The 19,832-nt window shown below is 34.0% G+C and overlaps 1 protein-coding gene across 3 annotated transcripts in view; it reads left to right on the forward strand.

Moving 5' to 3' along the window:
- The window catches only part of AGBL4 (AGBL carboxypeptidase 4), a 1,546,465-nt gene that overhangs the window by 329,289 nt on the left and 1,197,344 nt on the right, over positions 1-19,832 (forward strand). For 2 of the 3 annotated variants that reach the window (XM_063712476.1, XM_063712485.1), the window contains exon 3: positions 14,953-15,077. In XM_063712476.1, coding sequence (XP_063568546.1) covers positions 14,953-15,077 — 125 coding nt within the window. Of the gene's footprint in view, positions 1-14,952; positions 15,114-19,832 lie in introns of all 3 variants that reach the window. The other variant, XM_063712471.1, reaches the window with a different exon arrangement.

Raw genomic sequence — 19,832 nt, forward strand, 5'->3', positions numbered from 1 at the left:
CACCACATGTTGGTCAGGCTGGTCTCGAACTCCTGACCTCAGGTGATCTGCCTGCCTTGGCCTCCCAAAGTGCTGGGATTACAGGCGTGAGCCACCGTGCCCGGACAGTATTTTTCTTTTTGTGTCTAACTTATTTTACTTAACCAAGGTGTCTGTTGATAGATGAATAGTTAACAAAATTATGGGGTATTATTCAATGGAACATTATTCAGCCTTTAAAAAGGAGATCTTCCCCTTTGGAACAACATGGATGAACCAGAGCTCATATTCCTAACCATCCTGATTATATTTTGCCTTAATATTGTTCCATATTATTAACAATTGTTTCATGTTCTATTTAATATCTACCTGGTTTTATATTATATGGCATAATCATAATTTACTATTTGACAAATACTCTTTTAGCTATTTATATAAATTCAGTCACTTAATACTCACAATAACCCTGTGAAAAAAGTACTATTATCATCCCATTATAATCAGTAAATTGAGGCACATAAAAATGAATTAATTTTTCCAAAGAAACAAAGCTATTAAGTGATAGAGACAGATTTACAGCTCATGTTGTCTGGCTTTACAGTCCCTGTACGTAACCATTATACTATGCATAATACTTATTTCAAAAAATGCATGTAAAAGGGGAACACTAAATTTAAGATAGCTGTTATTTCTGGGACATTCCAAGGGAAAATGAGATAGTGGAGAGGTATAAGTATTGTTTAAAATTATTAAAGTACTGTGTAATTGAACAACATTAAACTGAGCATATTTAAAGTGTAAAATTTGATGTATTTTGACATATGCATACACTTAGGAAACTGTCACCACAATCAAGAGCGCAAATATATCCAGCACCTGCAAGATTTCTCAGGCTCCTTCATAATATATCCCTCTTTCCACCCAGATAAACACTGACCATTGCTTTCTATCCATAAATGTGAATTTGCATTTGCGTGAATAAATGGAATTCATTATGTACCTTGTTTTGTGTGACATTTTTATTTTGACATAGTGATTTGAGATTGATCCACGTTGTATGTATTGATAACTCATTTCTTTTTCTTGCTTAGCACTGTTTCATTGTACAAATATGTGTTTATCCATTCAACCTACTGAAAGACATTTAGGTTGTTTCCAGTTTTCAGCTATTAAAAATAAAGTTTCTATGAACATTTATTTACAAGTCTTTGTGTAAACACAAGTTTTAATTTTTTTCTTGGTTAGATATCTATGACCAGCTAGGTCATATAATTGGTGTACATTTACCTTTATGAGAAATTATCAAATGGTTTTGCAAAGTGATCATCCTTTTACATTTTCACTGGAAATGTATGAAACTTCTGGTTGCTTCACATCCTTGTTATCACTTGGTGGGGCCAGATTTTCTATTGTTTTTTATGTTTTTATTTTTTAGCTATTCTATGGGTGTGCAGTAGTATTCCTTTGTGGTTTTAATATGCATTTTTCTGATAATAAGTGATGTGTAGTAACATTTTATATGCTTCCTGGCAACTCATACATCTTTTTTTCTTTTTCTGAGTGTCTGTTCAGATCTTTTGCTTATTTTTAAATTTTAATTTAATTTTTTGCTTCATAAGAGTTATTTGTATATTCAAGATACAAGTTCTTTTTCTGTGTAACAAATATCTTCTGTTAGTCTGTGTCTTTGTTTTTCATTTCTTAATAGTGCCTTTCAGAGAACTAAAGAGGTAAAGTGATTTTTGGTGTCTGTTTATGAAGTTCAATTTATTAGTTTTTTAAAATAGAGTTTATGTTTTTATGTTCTTTCTAAGAAATCTTTGCCTACTCAAAGGTCACAAAGAATTTTCTATTATATACATTTTTAAATTTTTTTAAATTATTTATTCATTTTTGTTTTATTATTATACTTTAAGTTCTGGGATACATGTGCAGAATGTGCAGGTTTGTTACATAGATATACATGGGCCATGGTGGTTTGCTGCACCCATCAACCTGTCATCTACATTAGGTATTTCTCCTAATGCTATCCCTCCCCTTGCCCCACAACCTCCAACAGGCCCGGTGTGTGATGTTCCCTTCCCTGTACCCATATGGTCTCATTTTTAAACTCCCATTTATGACTGAGAACATGCGGTGTTTGGTTTTCTGTTCCTGTGTTAGTTTGCTGAGAATGATGGTTTCCAGCTTCATGCATGTCCCTTCAAAGGACATGAACTCATCCTTTTTTATGGCTGCATAGTATTCCATGGTCTATATGTGCCACATTTTCTTTATCCAGTCTATCATTGATGGGCATTTGAGTTGTTCCAAGTCTTTGTTATTGTGAACAGTGCCTCAATAAACATACGTGTGCATGGGTCTTTATAGTAGAATGATTTATAATCCTTTTGGTATATATCCAATAATGGGATTGCTAGGTCAAATGGTATTTCTGGTTCCATATCCTTGAGGAATTGCCACACTGTCTTCCACAATGGTTGAACTGATTTACACTCCCATCAACAGTGTAAAGCGTTCCTATTTCTCCACATGCTCTCCAGCATCTGTTATTTCCTGACTTTTTAATGATTGCCATTCTAACTGGCATAAGATGGTATCTATTTTGGTTTTGATATGCATTGTCTAATGACCATTGATGATGAGCTTTTTTTCGTATGTTTGTTGGCTGCATAAATGTCTTCTTTTGAGAAGTATCTGTTCATATCCTTCGGCCACTTTTTGATGGGGTTCTTTGTTTTTTTCTTGTAAATTTGTTTAAGTTCCTTGTAGATTCTGGATATTAGCCCTTTGTCAGATGGATAGATTGCAAACATTTTCTCCCATTTTATTCACTCTGATGATAGTTTCTTTTGCTGTACAGAAGCTCTTTGGTTTAATTAGATCCCATTTATCAATTTTGGCTTTTGTTGCCATTGCTTTTGGTGTTTGCCATTGCTTTTGTTGCCATTGCTTTTGGTCTTTTAGTAATGAAGTCTTTGCCCATGTCTATGTCCTGAATGGTATTTCCTAGATTCTCTGGCTTGAAATTCTCACTGCCAGTACAGCAATCTGAAGTTGTCCTGGGACACTTGAGCTTGGTGGGGAAAGGGCCGTTCATCATTGCTGAGGCTTGTGTAGGTGGTTTTTCCCTCACAGTATAAACACAGCCTCCGGGAAGTTCAGACTGGGCAGAACCCACCGCAGCACTACAAAGCTGCTGTAGCCAGACTGCCTCTCTAGATTCCTCCTCTCTGGGCAGGGCATCTCTGAAAGAAAGGCAGCAGCTCCAGTCAGGTGCTTATAGATAAAACTCCCATCTTTCTGGGACAGAGCTCCTGGAGGAAGGGGCAGCTATGGCCACAGCTTCAGCAGATATAAACCTTCCTGCCTGCCGGCTCTGAAGAGAGCAGCACATCTCCCAGCACAGCACTTGAGCTCTGCTAAGAGACAGAGTGCCTCCTCAATTGGGTCCCTGACCCCCGTGCCTCCTGCATGAGAGACACCTCACAACAGGGGTCAATAGACACCTCATACAGTAGAGCTCTGGCTGGCATCTGGCAGGTGTCACTCTGGGAGGAAGGTTCTAGAGGAAGGAGCAGGCAGCAATCTTTGCTGTTCTGCAGGCTCTGCTGGTGATACCCAGGCAAACAGCATCTAGAGTGGACCTCCAGCATACTCAAGCAGAGCTTCAGAATAGGGGCCTGTTAAAAGGAAAACTAACAAACAGAGAGCAATAGCATCAACATCAGCATAAAGGATGCCCACGCAAAAATCCCATCCGAAGGTCACCAACATCAAAGAGAAAATGTAGATAAATCCATGAAGATGAGGAAAAACCAGTGCAAAAAGGCTGAAAATTCAAAAAACTGAACATCTCCTCTCCTCCAAAGGATCACAACTCCTCGCCAGCAACGGAACAAAACTGGATGGAGAATGAGTTTGATGAATTGACAGAAGTAAGCTTCAGAAGACGGGTAATAACAAACTCTTCTGAGCTAAAGGAGCATGTTCTAACCCAATGCAAGGAAGTTAAGAACCTTAATAAAAGGTTACAGGAGCTGCTAACTAGAATAACCAGTTTAGAGAAGAACATAAATGACCTGATGAAGCTGAAAAACACAGGACGAGAACTGTGTGAAGCATATACAAATATCAATAGCCGAATCGATCAAGCAGAAGAAAGTATATCAGATATTGAAGCTCAACTTAATGAAATAAAATGTGAAGACAAGATTAGAGAAAAAAGAATGAAAAGGAATGAATAAAGCCTTCAACAAATATGGGACTGTATGAAACAACCAAACTTACGTTTGATTGGTGTACCTGAAAATGAGGGGGAGAATGGAACCAAGTTGGAAAACACTCTTCAGGATATTATCCAGGAGAACTTCCCCAACCTAGTGAAACAGGTCAACATTCAAATTCTGGAAATACAGAGAACACCGCAAAGATACTCCTCAAGAAGAGCAACCCCAAGACACATAATCGTCAGATTCATCAAGGTTGAAATGAAGGAAAAAATGTTAAGGGCAGCCAGAAAGAAAGATTGGGTTACCTACACAAGGAAGCCCATTAGACTAACAGGGGATGTCTCTGCAGAATCCCTACAAGCCAGAAGATTGTGGGGGCCAATACTCAACATTCTTAAAGAAAAGAATTTACAACTCAGAATTTCATATTGGCCAAACTAAGCTTTGTAAGTGAAGGAGAAATAAAATCCTTTACAGACAATCAAATGCTGAGGAATTTTGTCACCACCAGACCTGCCATACAAGAGCTCCTGAAGGAAGCACTAAATATGGGAAGGAAAAACTGCCACCTGCCACTGGAAAACCATACCAAAATGTAGAGATCATCCACACTATGAAGAAACTGCATCCACCAGTAGTCAAAATAACCAGCTAGCATCATAATGACAAGATCAAAATCACACATGACAATACTAACCTCAAATGTAAATGGGCTAAATGCCCCAGTTAAAAGACACAGACTGGCAAATTAGATAAAGGGTCGAGATCCATCTTTGTGCTATATTCACGGGACCCATCTCATGTGCAAAGACACACATAGGCTCAAAATAAAGGGATTTAGGAATATGTACCAACCAAATGATAAGCAAAAAAAAAAAAAAAAAAGGAATTGCAATCCTAGTCTCTGATAAAACAGACTTTAAGTCAACAAAGATAAAAAAAGATAAAGAAATGCATTACATAAGGGTAAAGGGATCAACGCAACAAGGGAGTTAACTATCCTAAATATATATGCATCCAATACAGTAGCACCCAATTCCGAAAGCAAGTTCTTAGAGACCTACAAAGAGACAGACTCCCACACAGTAATGGTGGGAGACTTTAACACCCCACTGTCAATATTAGACAGATCAACGAGACAGAAAATTAACAAGGATATTCAAGACTTGAACTCAGCTGTGGACCAAGCAGACCTAATAGACATGTACAGAACTCTCCACCCCAAATCAACAGAATATACATTCTTCTCAGCACCACATAACAGTTATTCTAGAATTGCCCACATAATTGGAAGTAAAACACTCCTCAGCAAATGCAAAAGAACAGAAATCATAAGAAACAGTCTCTCAGACCACAGTGCAATCAAATTAGAGTTCAAGATTAAGATACTCACTCAAAACCATACAACTACATGGAAACTGAACAACCTGCTCCTGAGTGACTACTGGGTAAATAAAATTAGGGCAGAAATAAAGAAGTTCTTTGAAACCAATGAGAACAAAGAGACGATGTACCAGAATCTCTGGGACACAGCTAAAGCAGTGTTTAGAGGGAAATTTATAGCACTAAATGCCCTCATGAGAAAGTAGGAAAGATCTGAAATCGACACCCTAACATCACAATGAAAAGAACTAGAGAAGCAAGAGGAAACAAATTCAAAAGCTAGCATAAGACAAGAAATAACTAATATCAGAGCAGAACTGAAGGAAATAGAGATGACAAACCCTTCAGAAAATCAATGAATGTAGTAGCTGGTTTTTTGAAAAGATTAACAAAATAGATAGACTGCTGGCCAGACTAATAAAAAAGAAAAGAGAGAAGAATATAATAAACGCAATAAAAAATGATAAAGGGGATATCACCACTGACCCCACAGAAATACAAACTACCATAGAGAATACTTTAAACATCTCTATGCAAATCAACTAGAAAATCTAGAAGAAATGGATGAATTCCTGGACACAACACCCTCCCAAGACTAAACCAGGAAGAAGTCAAATCCCTGAATTAGACCAATAAAATGTTCTGAAGTTGAAGCAGTAATTAAGAGCCTACCAACCAACGAAAGCCCAGGACTAGACAGATTCATAGCCAAATTCCACCAGAAGTACAAAGAGGAGCTGATACCATTCCTTCTAAAACTATTTCAAACAATAGACAAACAGGGACTCCTCTGCAATTCATTTTATGAGGCCAGCCTCATCTTGATACCAAAACCTGGAAGACATGACAAAAAAAGAAAAAGAAAATTTCAGGCCAATATCCCTGATTAACATAGATGGGAAAATCCTCAATAAAATACTGGCAAACTGAATCCGGCAGCACATTGAAAAGCCTGTCTGCCACGATCAAGTTGGCTTCATCCCTGGGATACAAGGCTGGTTCAACATACCTAAATCAATGAATGTAATCCATCACATAAAGAGAACCAATGACAAAAACCACATGATTATATCAGTAGATGCAGAAAAGGCCTTCGATAAAATTCAACACCCTTTCATGGTAAAAAAAAACACTCAATAGACTAGGTATTGATGGAATGTATCTCAAAATAAGAGCAATTTATGACAAACCCACAGCCAATATCATACTGAACGACCAAAATCTGGAAACATTATCTTTGAAAACTGGCACAACACAAGGATGCCTTCTCTCACCACTCCTATTCAACATAGTATTGAAAGTTCTGGCTAGGGCTATCAGGCAAGAGAAAGAAATAAAGGATATTCAAATAGGAAGAGAAGAAGTCAAATTGTCTCTGTTTGCAGATGACATGGCTGTATATTTAGAAAATCCTGTCATCTCAGCTCAAAATATTCTTAAGCTGATAACTTCAGCAAAGACACAGGATACAAATTCAATGTGCAAAACTCACAAGCATTCCTACACGCCAACAACAGACAAACAGAAAGCCAAATCATGAGTTAACTCCTATTCACAGTTGTTACAAAGAGAATAAAATACCTAGGAATACAACTTACAAGGGATGTGAAGGACCTCTTTAAGTAGAACTACAAACCACTGCTCAATGAAATAAGAGAGGACACAAACAAGTGGAAAAACATTCCATGCTCATGGATAGGAAGAATCAATATTGTGAAAATGGCCATACTGCCCAAAGTAATTTATAGATTCAATGCTATTCCCATCAAGTTGCCATTGACATTCTTCACAGAATTAGAAAATACTACTTTAAATTTCATGTGGAACCAAGAAAGATCCTGTATATTCAAGACAATCCTAAGCAAAAGAACAAAGCTGGAGGCATCACAGTACCTGACTTCAAATTATACTACAAGGCTACAGTAACCCCAATAGCATGGTACTGGTACCAACACAGATATATAGACCAATGGAACAGAACAGAGGCCTCAGAAATAACACCACACATACAACCATCTGATCTTTGACAAACCTGACAAAAACAAGCAATGGGGAAAGGATTCCCTATTTAATAAATGATGTTGGGAAAACTGGCTAGCCATATGCAGAAAACTGAAACTGTACCCCTTTTTTACACCTTATACAAAAATTAACTCAAGATGTATTAAAAATTTAAAGGTAAGACCTAGAACAATAAAAACCCTAGAAGAAAACCTAAGCAGTATCATTCTTTTATATTTTCTTCTACACATGTTATAATTTTGGGTTTTACATTTGTGTCTATGATCCATTTTGAGGTAATTTTTGTATAAGATTTTCAGTAAGGGTTAATTATTTATATTGAATATTACTCATTAAAATACTTACCTCTTTATTAAATTGCCTTGTCATCTTTGTTAAAGTAAATTGCTCATAAATATGTGGGCCTATTTCTGTACTCTCCATTCTGTTTCATACATGTAAAGGTCTATCATTTTGAAATACCAAACTGTCTTGATTACTAAATTTATAACAGTTTTCACTAAAATTGCTTTTATGATATTATATTACATTTTCACATACAATGTAGAATGATATAATCAATTTCTACAAAAAGGCTTCCAGAATTTGATTGTGGTTCCTCTGAATCTATATACATACATTGGGGAGAAATACCATTTTAAAGTATTCTTCAAATTCTCTCAATAATATTTTGTAGTTTTTAGTGCAGAAGACTTGGATATCGTTGGTTAGATTCTAACCTAGAAATCTAACCTAGAAATCAAGATACCTAGAAATCTAGGTATCTTGTGGTTTTTTGTTTCAACCATGAATGGGATCCTTAAAATTTTATTTTTAAATATGCTGGTAATGCCATTGCTTGTTGCTACTGAAGTTATTTTCATATATTCACTTTGTATCTGTGACTTTGCTAAATTTATTTATAGGCTCAAGTAGTTATGTTGTTGATTTTCTATTCTTTACATAGAAAAATCTATGTAAATAACACTGTCATCTGTAAGTAAGGAAAGTTCTAGTATTATTTCCTCTTTCCTAATCTTTATGTCTTTTATTTGTTTTTCTTGCTCTATTGCAATAGCTTGGGTCTTTATAATAATGTTGAATAGAAGGACACCCTACATCCTTGATCTTGGATAAATAATTAAATATTATACCATTAAGTATGATATTAGTGCTACATTTTTGTTTTCAATTCATGCCCTTTGTCAATATCAGGAAGTTTCCTACTAGTTGAAGTTTGATGGAAGTGTTTTTTTTTTTTTTAAATCATGAATGTGTGTGGAATTTGTCAAATGTTTTTTCGGCATCTACTGAAGTAATCTTAAGGTTATTCTCCTTTATTTTGTCCATATGGTGAATTATGTTGCTTGCTTTTTAAGTGTTAAAAGAACCTTGCCTTCTTGGATTAAATCTATTGGCATTCCTTTTGACAACTTATACTAAGTATTATTTTGATGCTATTGTAAATGGAATTGTTTATTTTATTTTCAGAATGTTCATTGCTGGCATATAGAGATGCAATTGATTTTATGTATGGATTGTATTCTGAAATTTTACTGAAATTGTTTTTTAGCTCAAATAGTTTTTTTTTGTATGTGGATTCCTTAGGTTTTTCTGCATAAAAATTATGTCATCTGCAAATAGAAATAATTTTATTTCTTCCTTTTCAATGTGAATGCTTTTTTTTCTGGCATACTTGTCCTTCCTGGAATCTCCACAACAATTTTGAATAGAAATGGCAAAAGCAAAGATGCTTATCTTCTCCCTGATCTTAGAGGGATAATGTTCAGTCTTTCACCATTAAGTGGGCTGTTAGCTGTGTGTTTTTCAAATATACCCTTTATGAGTTTGAGGAAGGTCCCTTGTATTCGTCTTGAGTATTCTTATCATGAAATGTGTAAGATTTGTCAGATGTTTTTTCTGCATCTATTAGATGATCCTTGTGTTTTTGGCCTTTATTTTAATAATGTGTTATATTGCATTAGTTGATTTTTGTGTGTTGTACCAACTTTGAATTTCTGGGATAAATCTCACCTGTCATGGTGTATAATCATTTTTTATGTTGCTAGATTCAGTTTGTTAGTATTTCTTTGAAGATTTTTGAGTTTATATTTATAGGGATGTTGTTCTGTATTTTTTATTTGTTATTATTTTTGTTTTTGTCATCATGATCTCGCCATCTGATTTTAGGATCCAGGTAATCCTGGTTTCACAGAATGAGTTTGGAAGTGTTATTTTTTCTTCAATTTTTTTTGGCAAGAGTTTGTTAAGAATTGGTGTTATTTTATTTTATTTTTTTGGGATGGAGCCTCGCTCTGTCACCAGGCTGGAGTGCAGTGGCACGATCTCGGCTCACTGCAACCTCCACCTCCCGGGATCAAGTGATTCTCCTGCCTCAGCCTCCCGAGTAGCTGGGACTACAGGCATGCACCACTATGCCCAGCTAATTTTTGTATTTTTAGTAGAGACGAGTTTTCACCATGTTGGCCAGGATGGTCTCGATCTCTTGACCTTGTGATCTGCCTGCGTTGGCCTCCCAAAGTGCTGGGATTACAGGCATGAACCACCACACCCAGTCAAGAATTGGTGTTAATTTTTTAACAACTTTTAATTTTACGGAATTTATCTGTGAAAACATCTGGACATAGAATTTTCCTGGTGGGAAGTTTTTTGATTATTAATTTAATACTACTTGTTTTAGATCTATTCAGGTATCCATATTTATTTTTAGTCAACTTTGTTTGTTGTCTTTCCAGAAAACATACTTTATCTATCTATTTAATGTTTTTATATGTTCTTGGTGGAATTACCCTTTTTCATCATGAAATATGCCTGTTCATTTCTAGTAATGTTACTTGATTTATAGTCTATGTTGTCTGATATAAGTATAGTTACATTTGCTTCTTATTGATAGTGCTTTTCTGTTAAAACGACAAATGCTATTTCTTTTAGGTTATTTAATTTTTTGACGTACAGTTGGTTATAGTATGTCCTCTGTTTAATTTCTGATTTTACAAATTAGAGTCCTCTCTCTTTTTTGTTAGCCAATCAATTTAAAGTTGTCACTTTTGTTGATCACTTCAAAGGACGAATTTTGTGTTTATTGGCTTTCAGTAATGTTTTCTATTCTGTATGTCATTTATTTCTACTTTTGTCTTTATTATTATCTTTATTCTGCTTTCTTTGGGTTTATTTTGCTCTTTTTTCCTTTTCCCCCAAGTATTATTTTTTCTTTAAATCACTTTTTTGAGGTATGATTGACACACAAAAAGCTGCACATATTTGTTGTATACAATTTGATGAGTTTGGAGATAACTATATAACTATACATCTGTGAAACCATTACCACAGGCTTATCCATAAATATATCCATCACCGCCAAAAGTTTCCTTCTGCTTTCTTTATATATTATTACTATTTTTGTGATAAAAATACTTAAGATAAGATCTACTCTCTTAGCAAATCTTAATGTATACATTTTTTTTTTTTTTTGAGACAGCATCTCATTCTGTTACCTAGGCTGGAGTGCAGTGGTGCCATCTTGGCTTACTACATCCTCCACCTCCTAGGTTCAAGTGATTCTCCTGCCTAAGCCTCCCATGTACCTGGGATTACAGGCACCACCATGAATGGTTATTAAACCAGTATTTATCTGGGGATATTAGAGCTAAAACCACCTATTTTACCATCCTGATGAATTCAATCTCTTTTTATTATTTTGATATTAATAATATGTGGTTTATTTCTTCTTGGTGAGCTTTGCTAAGAGTTTTTTAATATTAAAAATCTATTTCAAAGTATCAAACTTTCACATTTAAAATTTTTAGGGTACATTCAGATAATTTTTTTAACATTTTGTGTTCTTTTTGCTTGCCTCTGCTTTTTGTTTTGAAAATACCATTCTTTTTTTACCTCTTTAAAACAGAAGCGTGGATCATTGATCTTTATCTGCATGTATAAATCACTGAAAAATTAATCATCTATAACTATATATGTATATGTATGTGCATGTATGGTTATAAATTTACATCTTAGAGTGGATTTAGCTATATTTTACACATTTTGATTCTCACATATTGAAACAATTTAGTTTAAAAAATTATTACTGAAATGAGAGAACACATGCAGTATATCACTCCTTTGAAATTAGTTGGGACTTGTTTTATGGACGAGCATATGATCAGTTTTGAGAAGAACATCTTGTACATTTGAAAAGAATGTATATTATTTAGTTCTATAAATGTAATGTGTTTCATAATTAAAACTAGGTATTTTTTAAATCATGTTTTCAAATTATCTCAATCCTTTGCTGAATATTTCTTTTGGTATTTTTTACAGTAAGGGATATTGGTGTGTTAAATTTCTCATTTTGATTCTAGATTAATCTATGTTTTAATTTTGTCAAATTTTACTTACATACTTTAAAGATCTATCTATCTATCTATCTATCTATCTATCTATCTATCTATCTATCTATCTATCTGTCTATCTATCTTTTTAATGTTTTTATATGTTCTTGGTGGAATTACCCTTTTTCAAAATGAAATACCCCTATTCATTTCTAGTAATGTTACTTGATTTATAGTCTATGTTGTCTGATATAAGTATAGTTACATTTGCTTTCTTATTAATAGTGCTTTTCTGTTAAAACTTTTTGTCATTTTATTTTCAATCTTTTTGTGCTCCTAAAAGGAAAGCTTGTGGTTTATAAGCAACATATAGTTGATATTATATCCAAAATAAAATTTTGTCTTGTATTTAAAAAATTATTTTATTGTATATATATGTTGTAGAACATTATGTTTTGATATACATAATGCAATGACTACCAAAGTCAAGCAAATTAGCATATTCATTATCTCATATAGTTAGCTTTTTTTGGTATATGTATGCACGGTAAAAGCAACTAAAATCTACTTTCTAAGCACATTTCCAGTATGTTATATAATATTATTAACTATAATCCTCATGCTGTACATGATCTCTAGGTTTAGTCATCATACATAACTGTGATTTTCTACTCTTTGACCTACATATCTCATTTTGTCCACCACCATCTGCCCCTGGTAACCACCATTCTATTTTCTGTTTCTGTGTGTTTGGCTTTTTTTCTTTCAGATTCTACATATAAGTGAAGTCATGCAATATTTTTCTTTTTGCGTCTGGCTTATTTAACTTAGTATAATGTACTCCAGGTTCATCCATTTTGTCTTAATTGTAATTTTAATCCATTTACATATAACACATTTAGTGATATATTTGGGTATAAAATCTACAGCTTGTGTTCTGTGTTATATTTGTCCTACCTATGTATTTTAGATTGTGTTTGTTTTCTTTCCTTGTGTTTCATTTAATGAAAGAGAACCAGATGATATGGAGACATTATTAACTTATTATGAAATAGTTATTTCCAGAAGGCCATAAACTGGCACTTAATTGTGTATAAGGAAAGTATTATTTATGTACACACACACACATACAGAGAATGCTCATCACAAGAATGATGAAGAAGGTCAACAGAGTAGTTACACAAGGCCAAAGACCAGATGTTCACTATTCTTTGAGATTATAAGCTTAGTGAGCACAAAGAAAGTATATGTTTGATACTATCTAGTCTCTTTTATAACACAAAGCATAATGCCTTTTGAATGAATTACTGATTAAATGGCTTAATAAATGAATTGGTTGTAGCTATGGTAGATTCTGAAAGAAAAACACAATGAAATCAGAAGTCTTTAATTTATGGTCTCACCCTAGTGCTTTAAAACATGAACTTAAGCAAGCACTAAACATTTCTGGGTTTCAATTTACCTATCACTGGGTCATGGTGAGGATTTAATAATATAAAAGATGTCAAATCATTTTGAAACTATAAATTTCTAGACACATGTGGTGCATTATTATTGGACACTATATGCCGCAGTAATTTTAAGATGTTTTCGTTTATCAAACCCATTTATACTGTTTTAGTATGAAGAACAAAATGAAAATCTGCATTCCTTTGAATATTGAAGTGAATATTAATATTTAATTTTTAGATCATGAACTTTTAGAGGGAAAAAAGTACCTTTTCAACTTCTTATTTTAAGAATAGTAATTTTTTTAAGCCTTACCACTTATAATGTGCTTTCAATTTATATTATTTGTTTATTATTCCTACCAGTTCTGTTAGGTAGACAGCTATATTGTCTAGTGGTTAGAGCCAGGTTGCTTGAAGTCAAATCCCAAATGTGACTTTTACTTGTTTACTTGCTATATAACTTTGGGTAAGTTCTCTGTATCTTGGTTTTCTCAGATGTAAAATGGGGATAGTAATGGTCTCTACCTCATAGGAGTTGTTGTGAGGATCAAATAGTTTAGTTCATTTAGCATTTAGGACAGTATGTGGCCTGTAGCAATGCTCAGAAAACTTTAATTTTCTATCAAAACTTAATATTCATATAAATTGTGTATGTTAATTTCAAGTAGTGTTCGTAGTAGTTGGCATAGAAATAAATTTTCATGTTTCTATTAATATGATTCTAACTTTATAGTTGAGGAAACAGATGTTGGAAGAGGTTAAGTGAATTGTCTGAAGTTGCTTAGTTAGTTCCAGAACTAAAACTAAACTAGTTCTTCTGACTCCAAATTCAGTACCATTGTGTAACAAATATCTTGCCTCTCTAACAATTCACTGCTCATTAGAATATCAGTGAGAAAAAGGAGAGACAATATGGAAAATGGAGATAACACCTAAGTTTACACATTTTTTATATAACTGTTAGTTCTGTTGATGGAGAAAATGGAAATTAGGTTTCATGATTGTGTTATTCTTATGTAGCAATTACTTCTAATTTTTGTTTAAAACCTTACTCTACATATTCTTTAACATATTCTGATAGAAGTTTAGGATATAAGAAGCTCAGTAGAAACCATATATGCCTGTTGTAAAAATTAAACAAGATCCAATGTATTACAGGTAGTTTGTATACAATGAAGCTTAATACAAAATACATAAGGTATTATCATCCTCACTTTTCTAAGTAAGAAACCAAAGTTTGCCATTCTTCTCTTGGTTTATACGGGCTTACCACAGGCTTTATATAATATCCTGGTCTGTCAAAGACACTTGTAGCATAAAAGGATCTGGGTCAGAAGGGCCAAACAGAGAAGCTTGCACCACAGCCTGGCCTAGCTGAAAGCTTTTCTTACTCTGGGCTGCATTCAGACTTGGCAGCCCTATGGATTGTGAACACTGAACCTTCAAGTACTGAATGTTGACAAATGCCACTATCAGAGAGCATAATATTTAAATGTGTGTACCATTGAGCTGCATGAACTTCTATTACAATGCCATTCTCTTAATTTTTATTACCAGGTAACCTGGGCCGGGTGGACCAGGTCTCTGAGTTTGAGTATGATCTGTTCATTAGGCCGGACACTTGTAATCCACGCTTCCGAGTCTGGTTCAACTTTACTGTTGAAAATGTGAAAGAATCACAGGTGAGGGAAATAGTGGATACCTTCAGAGTGGTTTTGGTAAGAATAATATGCTTTTGTCTTCTTTTAGAAATATCAAAATAATGACTATATTAAGAATATATTCTTGTTTATCTACAGCAATGATACAGTTTTGGTTCAAGAGATACAGAGAAGTAGGTACAATATGTTGACTTTTGTTATCTGATGGTTATTAAATAATACAAATATTTCATCTGAGAATAAAGTGTTCCTTACTGATTGAAGCATTAGCGTGATATGTTAGGATTCCTTGAGGGACACTGTAAGGAAACACTGGAAGAGACTTGCTATTATGTTTACAAAGGGTATTGTTCTCTATTGTCTTTTCTTTATAAAGATCTGTGAGAAACATTTCTCACAAGTCTCAGTTTCAAAAGAAAAGCTTTTATTCTGTACAACAGGGTGTTTATATCTTTAAGACAATATGATTCTTGTAACTGATCCTATTTTCCCTTTGCTTTGGCTGCTGGGAAACTCGGAACCATATTTACAGCCCTCTCTAGTGATTCTGGAAAATATTTTTGCTTGTGCTTCTGTGTACTGACTTTCCTTTTACAAGTCGAGTATACATTATCTTAAATGCGTGGGACCAGAAGTGTTTCAGTTTTTTTTTTCAGATTTTGAAATATTTGCATATATCATACATACTGAAATATCTTGGGGAGGGTACCCAAGTCTGAACATGAAATTCATTTATATTTCATATACATCTTGTATATATAGCCTGGAAGTAATTTTATACAATACTTTGAATAATTTTGTCCATGAAAAACTATTATTTTCCACTTGTGGCATCATTTCAGTGCTCAAAAAGTTTTGGATTTTGTAGCATTTTAGATTTTCGATTTTCAGATGAGGGATTCTCAACTTGTATTTCGAATGTATTAATCTGCTTTTAACCATAATTTCTTCAGCTACATTTTTTTCATAGTGCACGTTTTTATAATACTTTTGAATCCTATTTTTCATGAGAGAGAGAGTATTGATGAAAATAAAGAGAACTAAAAACATATGCTTGAATAAACATTAATAAAACTCAAATCGTAAGATATCAGTTACTATTCCATTATATTGAGACAACTGATCATGGAAGACTCTGTACAAGCTTTGTACACATAATGAGATTATGATTGTTTTAAGCAGATGAAAGCATAGTCCTGCAATCCAACATCTACCGTCTTACTTTATGTTGGCTTTTGCTAGTATATTTGGGAAAAAGTAGGGAGTTTAGCTTCTCCTGAGTCAATCCGTTCTGCTTGCTCTATCCCCTGATTGCTTGCTTCTCATCATTTTATCTCAACTGCAACTTGACTTGTGTGTCAGACAGTGGCCAGTATCTAGAATTTAGGGAATCTGAGCCTTCTTCTATACAATATTATTCCTGGCATGCTAGCTTCAGCAAAAAGGGGGTGCAAAAGCAGCCACTTTACTTTGATACTTTAATTTTGTACAACACCATGGACACCATGGACACAAGACTGAGTGTATGCAATATTTACTAAAGTTTAGGGGCTATCAGGAAGGAATCAAATCTAGGGAAGAGCCCTGAACATTATTTGCTAAATCTGACTTGTCTCAGAATTTTAGGACAAGGGAGAAAAAGTTACACCACACACAGAGAGCCTCTTAAGGACAAACTTTAGTTCCTAGCTTTGCTTTTTGGTTTTATTTACTCTCCTATGGCAGAGTTCCCTTTTCAGTTTTTCACAGTAACAGTAGGCATTCTTTTTCTCCTAATCTTAGGAAAACCCTCTCTTTATCTACAGGGGTTCACCTGATTCTAGGATTGTCCTACTTGTTCCACTAAGACAATCAATAATCCTTAAAGTATATTTTCCAAAGTCTGTGTTACTGAATCTAGAGAATATAATCCACGATAGGAGGCTTTAGTCACATGTACTAGACTGAGTCTTTCACTTCAAATTTGGGACCCCTGTGAGGTTTTCTTCATTACCTCTTTCATTCTTTTGTTAATGTTCCTGTCTCATATCAGCAACTTATGGTTGTCACAAACACGTACCTCTGGAAAACAAACAATAATTCTGAAGCAGTATAGTCAATTCATATGAAGGAAGGAAAGCATTTTCTTAAAAGCAGTATAATCTGCCATGATTTCTAAATTCATAAAAGGAATTATTCTTTTCCTCTTTTTTTTTTCATAGTACATCCCTCAGCTTGCCTGCTGGATCCAGGAACCCACTAACTCCTAAGAAGTGGGGCCAATTACTTTTCAAACAAGAGAATCATCTATCCTCATTGTGTTCTTTGCTAAATAGAGATTTAGCAGAAGCTCTGAAATTATACTGTTTCTTTAACTTTGGGTCACATTAAATTCCTGGCCCAGTTTTTCTTTCACTTAAGTGTCTATAAAGATTATCTTTATACAGCTTATACGAGGAGGGGTAGAGGGGTGAGATGATAAGAGAGTTAGGAAAAATGTGTTCCTTCAGTTAAACTACTTGAGATAGCCTTTTGGACAAGTTTCTCATACAATGTTCTTTGCTCTTCTAGTTTGTTTATGAGGATGTTCTTTTTGTTGTTCAAAATGTCTCTGCCAGAGTGTTATAACTTACTTATTACATGTCAAAGCTATACAGCCTCTTTTGCAATCTTATCTATCAATTAACTAAGCAAGTAACATGAATGTTTTTTAAAGGGTTATTCCTATAAGAGAGTTGGGTCTGTTTTGTGGATGCATATATATTAAAGTTGAAGGGACCAATATTTTCCCTGTCTCTGGGTTCTGTCTGCATATAGAGTGCTATCCTATCCTTGTTCCAATTAGAAATCATGAACATGTTTATCTGGTTTCCTGGAGCCTGATGCTTTTATCAGCCTCTTTCTGTGGGCCATTGCCTCATCAACTGTAATCACATTATGGAAATCTGTCTCAAGAAGGCATAAAGATCTGCAGGAAAGATACAATATATATCTCTAGCTCACAGGATATTTGTTTTCATGGTAGTCTACATTAAAGAAAACAGTTTTACTATGAAGTTTGACTTGTGAGGTCTGTTTTTATAGCATCTCTTTCTATAATCTTTTTTTCATCTCTCAAATTTCCGTTAAAATGAGACCTGCATAAGTGTAATCTAGTCAAGAATGTTATTTAGGTCTTGGTACTACTAGCAGGCAAAAAAACATGTATGTATTAGTCATTGCAGGCTGACTCCATTAAATAAATTTTAAAAATTGCAGCATCAAATATATTGTATAAATAGGTCTAGCTTTTGCGTTATATTTCTTGATGTTTCTAGGAAATAATAAAAGCTCGCAACATATGGTGTTGCATCCCAGGACTGATATATTAACCCCTAAAAGTAGTTTCTCAATAGTGCATTTGCAAGAATCAATGAAAACTAAATGTCCAAATTCCTTTATGGAAAGGTGATTTTCTCTCTAAAAAAGTGATATTAAATATTCTTAGTGGAAATTTATTAATGCAGCTGAGAGCACTTGTGTGATTTGAAAGCAGATCTTCTTATTTAAATATGCTAAAAGTTCAGCCAATAAGAGAAAATAAAATGATATGCTTGGATTGATTAAGCTCTATTTCTTTTTTGTATTTTTTTATCTTTTTGAAGTTATTTTTCCCATTTTTATTGTAAAAATAGTCAATGTGCAGTGTAGTAAATTTGGGAAATATAATTATTTGAAGCAGAGAAAAAGCACCCCCCCCCCCCACACACACAAATTACAATTTTACTAACTGGAAGCAAATACTGTTAATTTTTTTGGCATATTTATTTCTAAACTTATTTATTTTCTATCTTGGAGCATAATTAAATTTGTACTGTATATACATTTTCATGTTTTGCTTCTAAAGAACCTAAATATTATCACAGGCAATTTTCTGTTATCAAAAGTTTGATAAATATGGCTATAAAATATTAATAGCTCTTTATTCTTGGTCATAAAGATTATTTTCCATTTGTTGTTGTTATAAGTAACAATGTAGTGAACATCTTGATGCAGGAAATGTTACCCAAATTTTATTTTGCTTCCTTAGGATAAATTCCTATGAGAGGAAATGATAGGCAAAGGGATATGAACATTTTAAAGACTCTTTACACATATATCTAAATTGATGCCAGAAAGTTTATACTATTTTGCTGTCCTATCAGCAGTGAATAAGATTCCTTTATTTGAATTTCTTGCTTTGTTTTATAAACTCCAGTGTTCAGAAATCTATAATAAATTGTTACTTTTTCCTCACTTGTTTTGAAACTTCACACAGATAAATGGGATATGATGCAATGTCTCATGCCTCTAGTCATAAATTAATTGCATTCTAGCAATAACATGAGACATCAAAACAGATAGAGTTATTATTTTGACTCCTTTTCTCAATTCATCAATTCTGTTTTACCTGGGATTGCCAATAGATTGTCGTCTGATGTATGTAACAGGAAGTCAGTGTGGCGATTCCTCAGGGATCTAGAACTAGAAATTCCATTCGACCCAGCCATCCCATTACTGGGTATATACCCAAAGGACTATAAATCATGCTGCTATAAAGACACATGCACATGTATGTTTATTGCGGCATTATTCACAATAGCAAAGACTTGGAACCAACCCAAATGTCCAACAATGATAGACTGGATTAAGAAAATGTGGCACATATACACCATGGAATACTATGCAGCCATAAAAAATGATGAGTTCTTGTCCTTTGTAGGGACATGGATGAAATTGGAAATCATCATTCTCAGTAAACTATCACAAGGACAAAAA

The sequence above is a fragment of the Pongo abelii genome, chromosome 1, assembly GCF_028885655.2.
Source record: "Pongo abelii isolate AG06213 chromosome 1, NHGRI_mPonAbe1-v2.0_pri, whole genome shotgun sequence".
NCBI lineage: Eukaryota > Metazoa > Chordata > Mammalia > Primates > Hominidae > Pongo > Pongo abelii.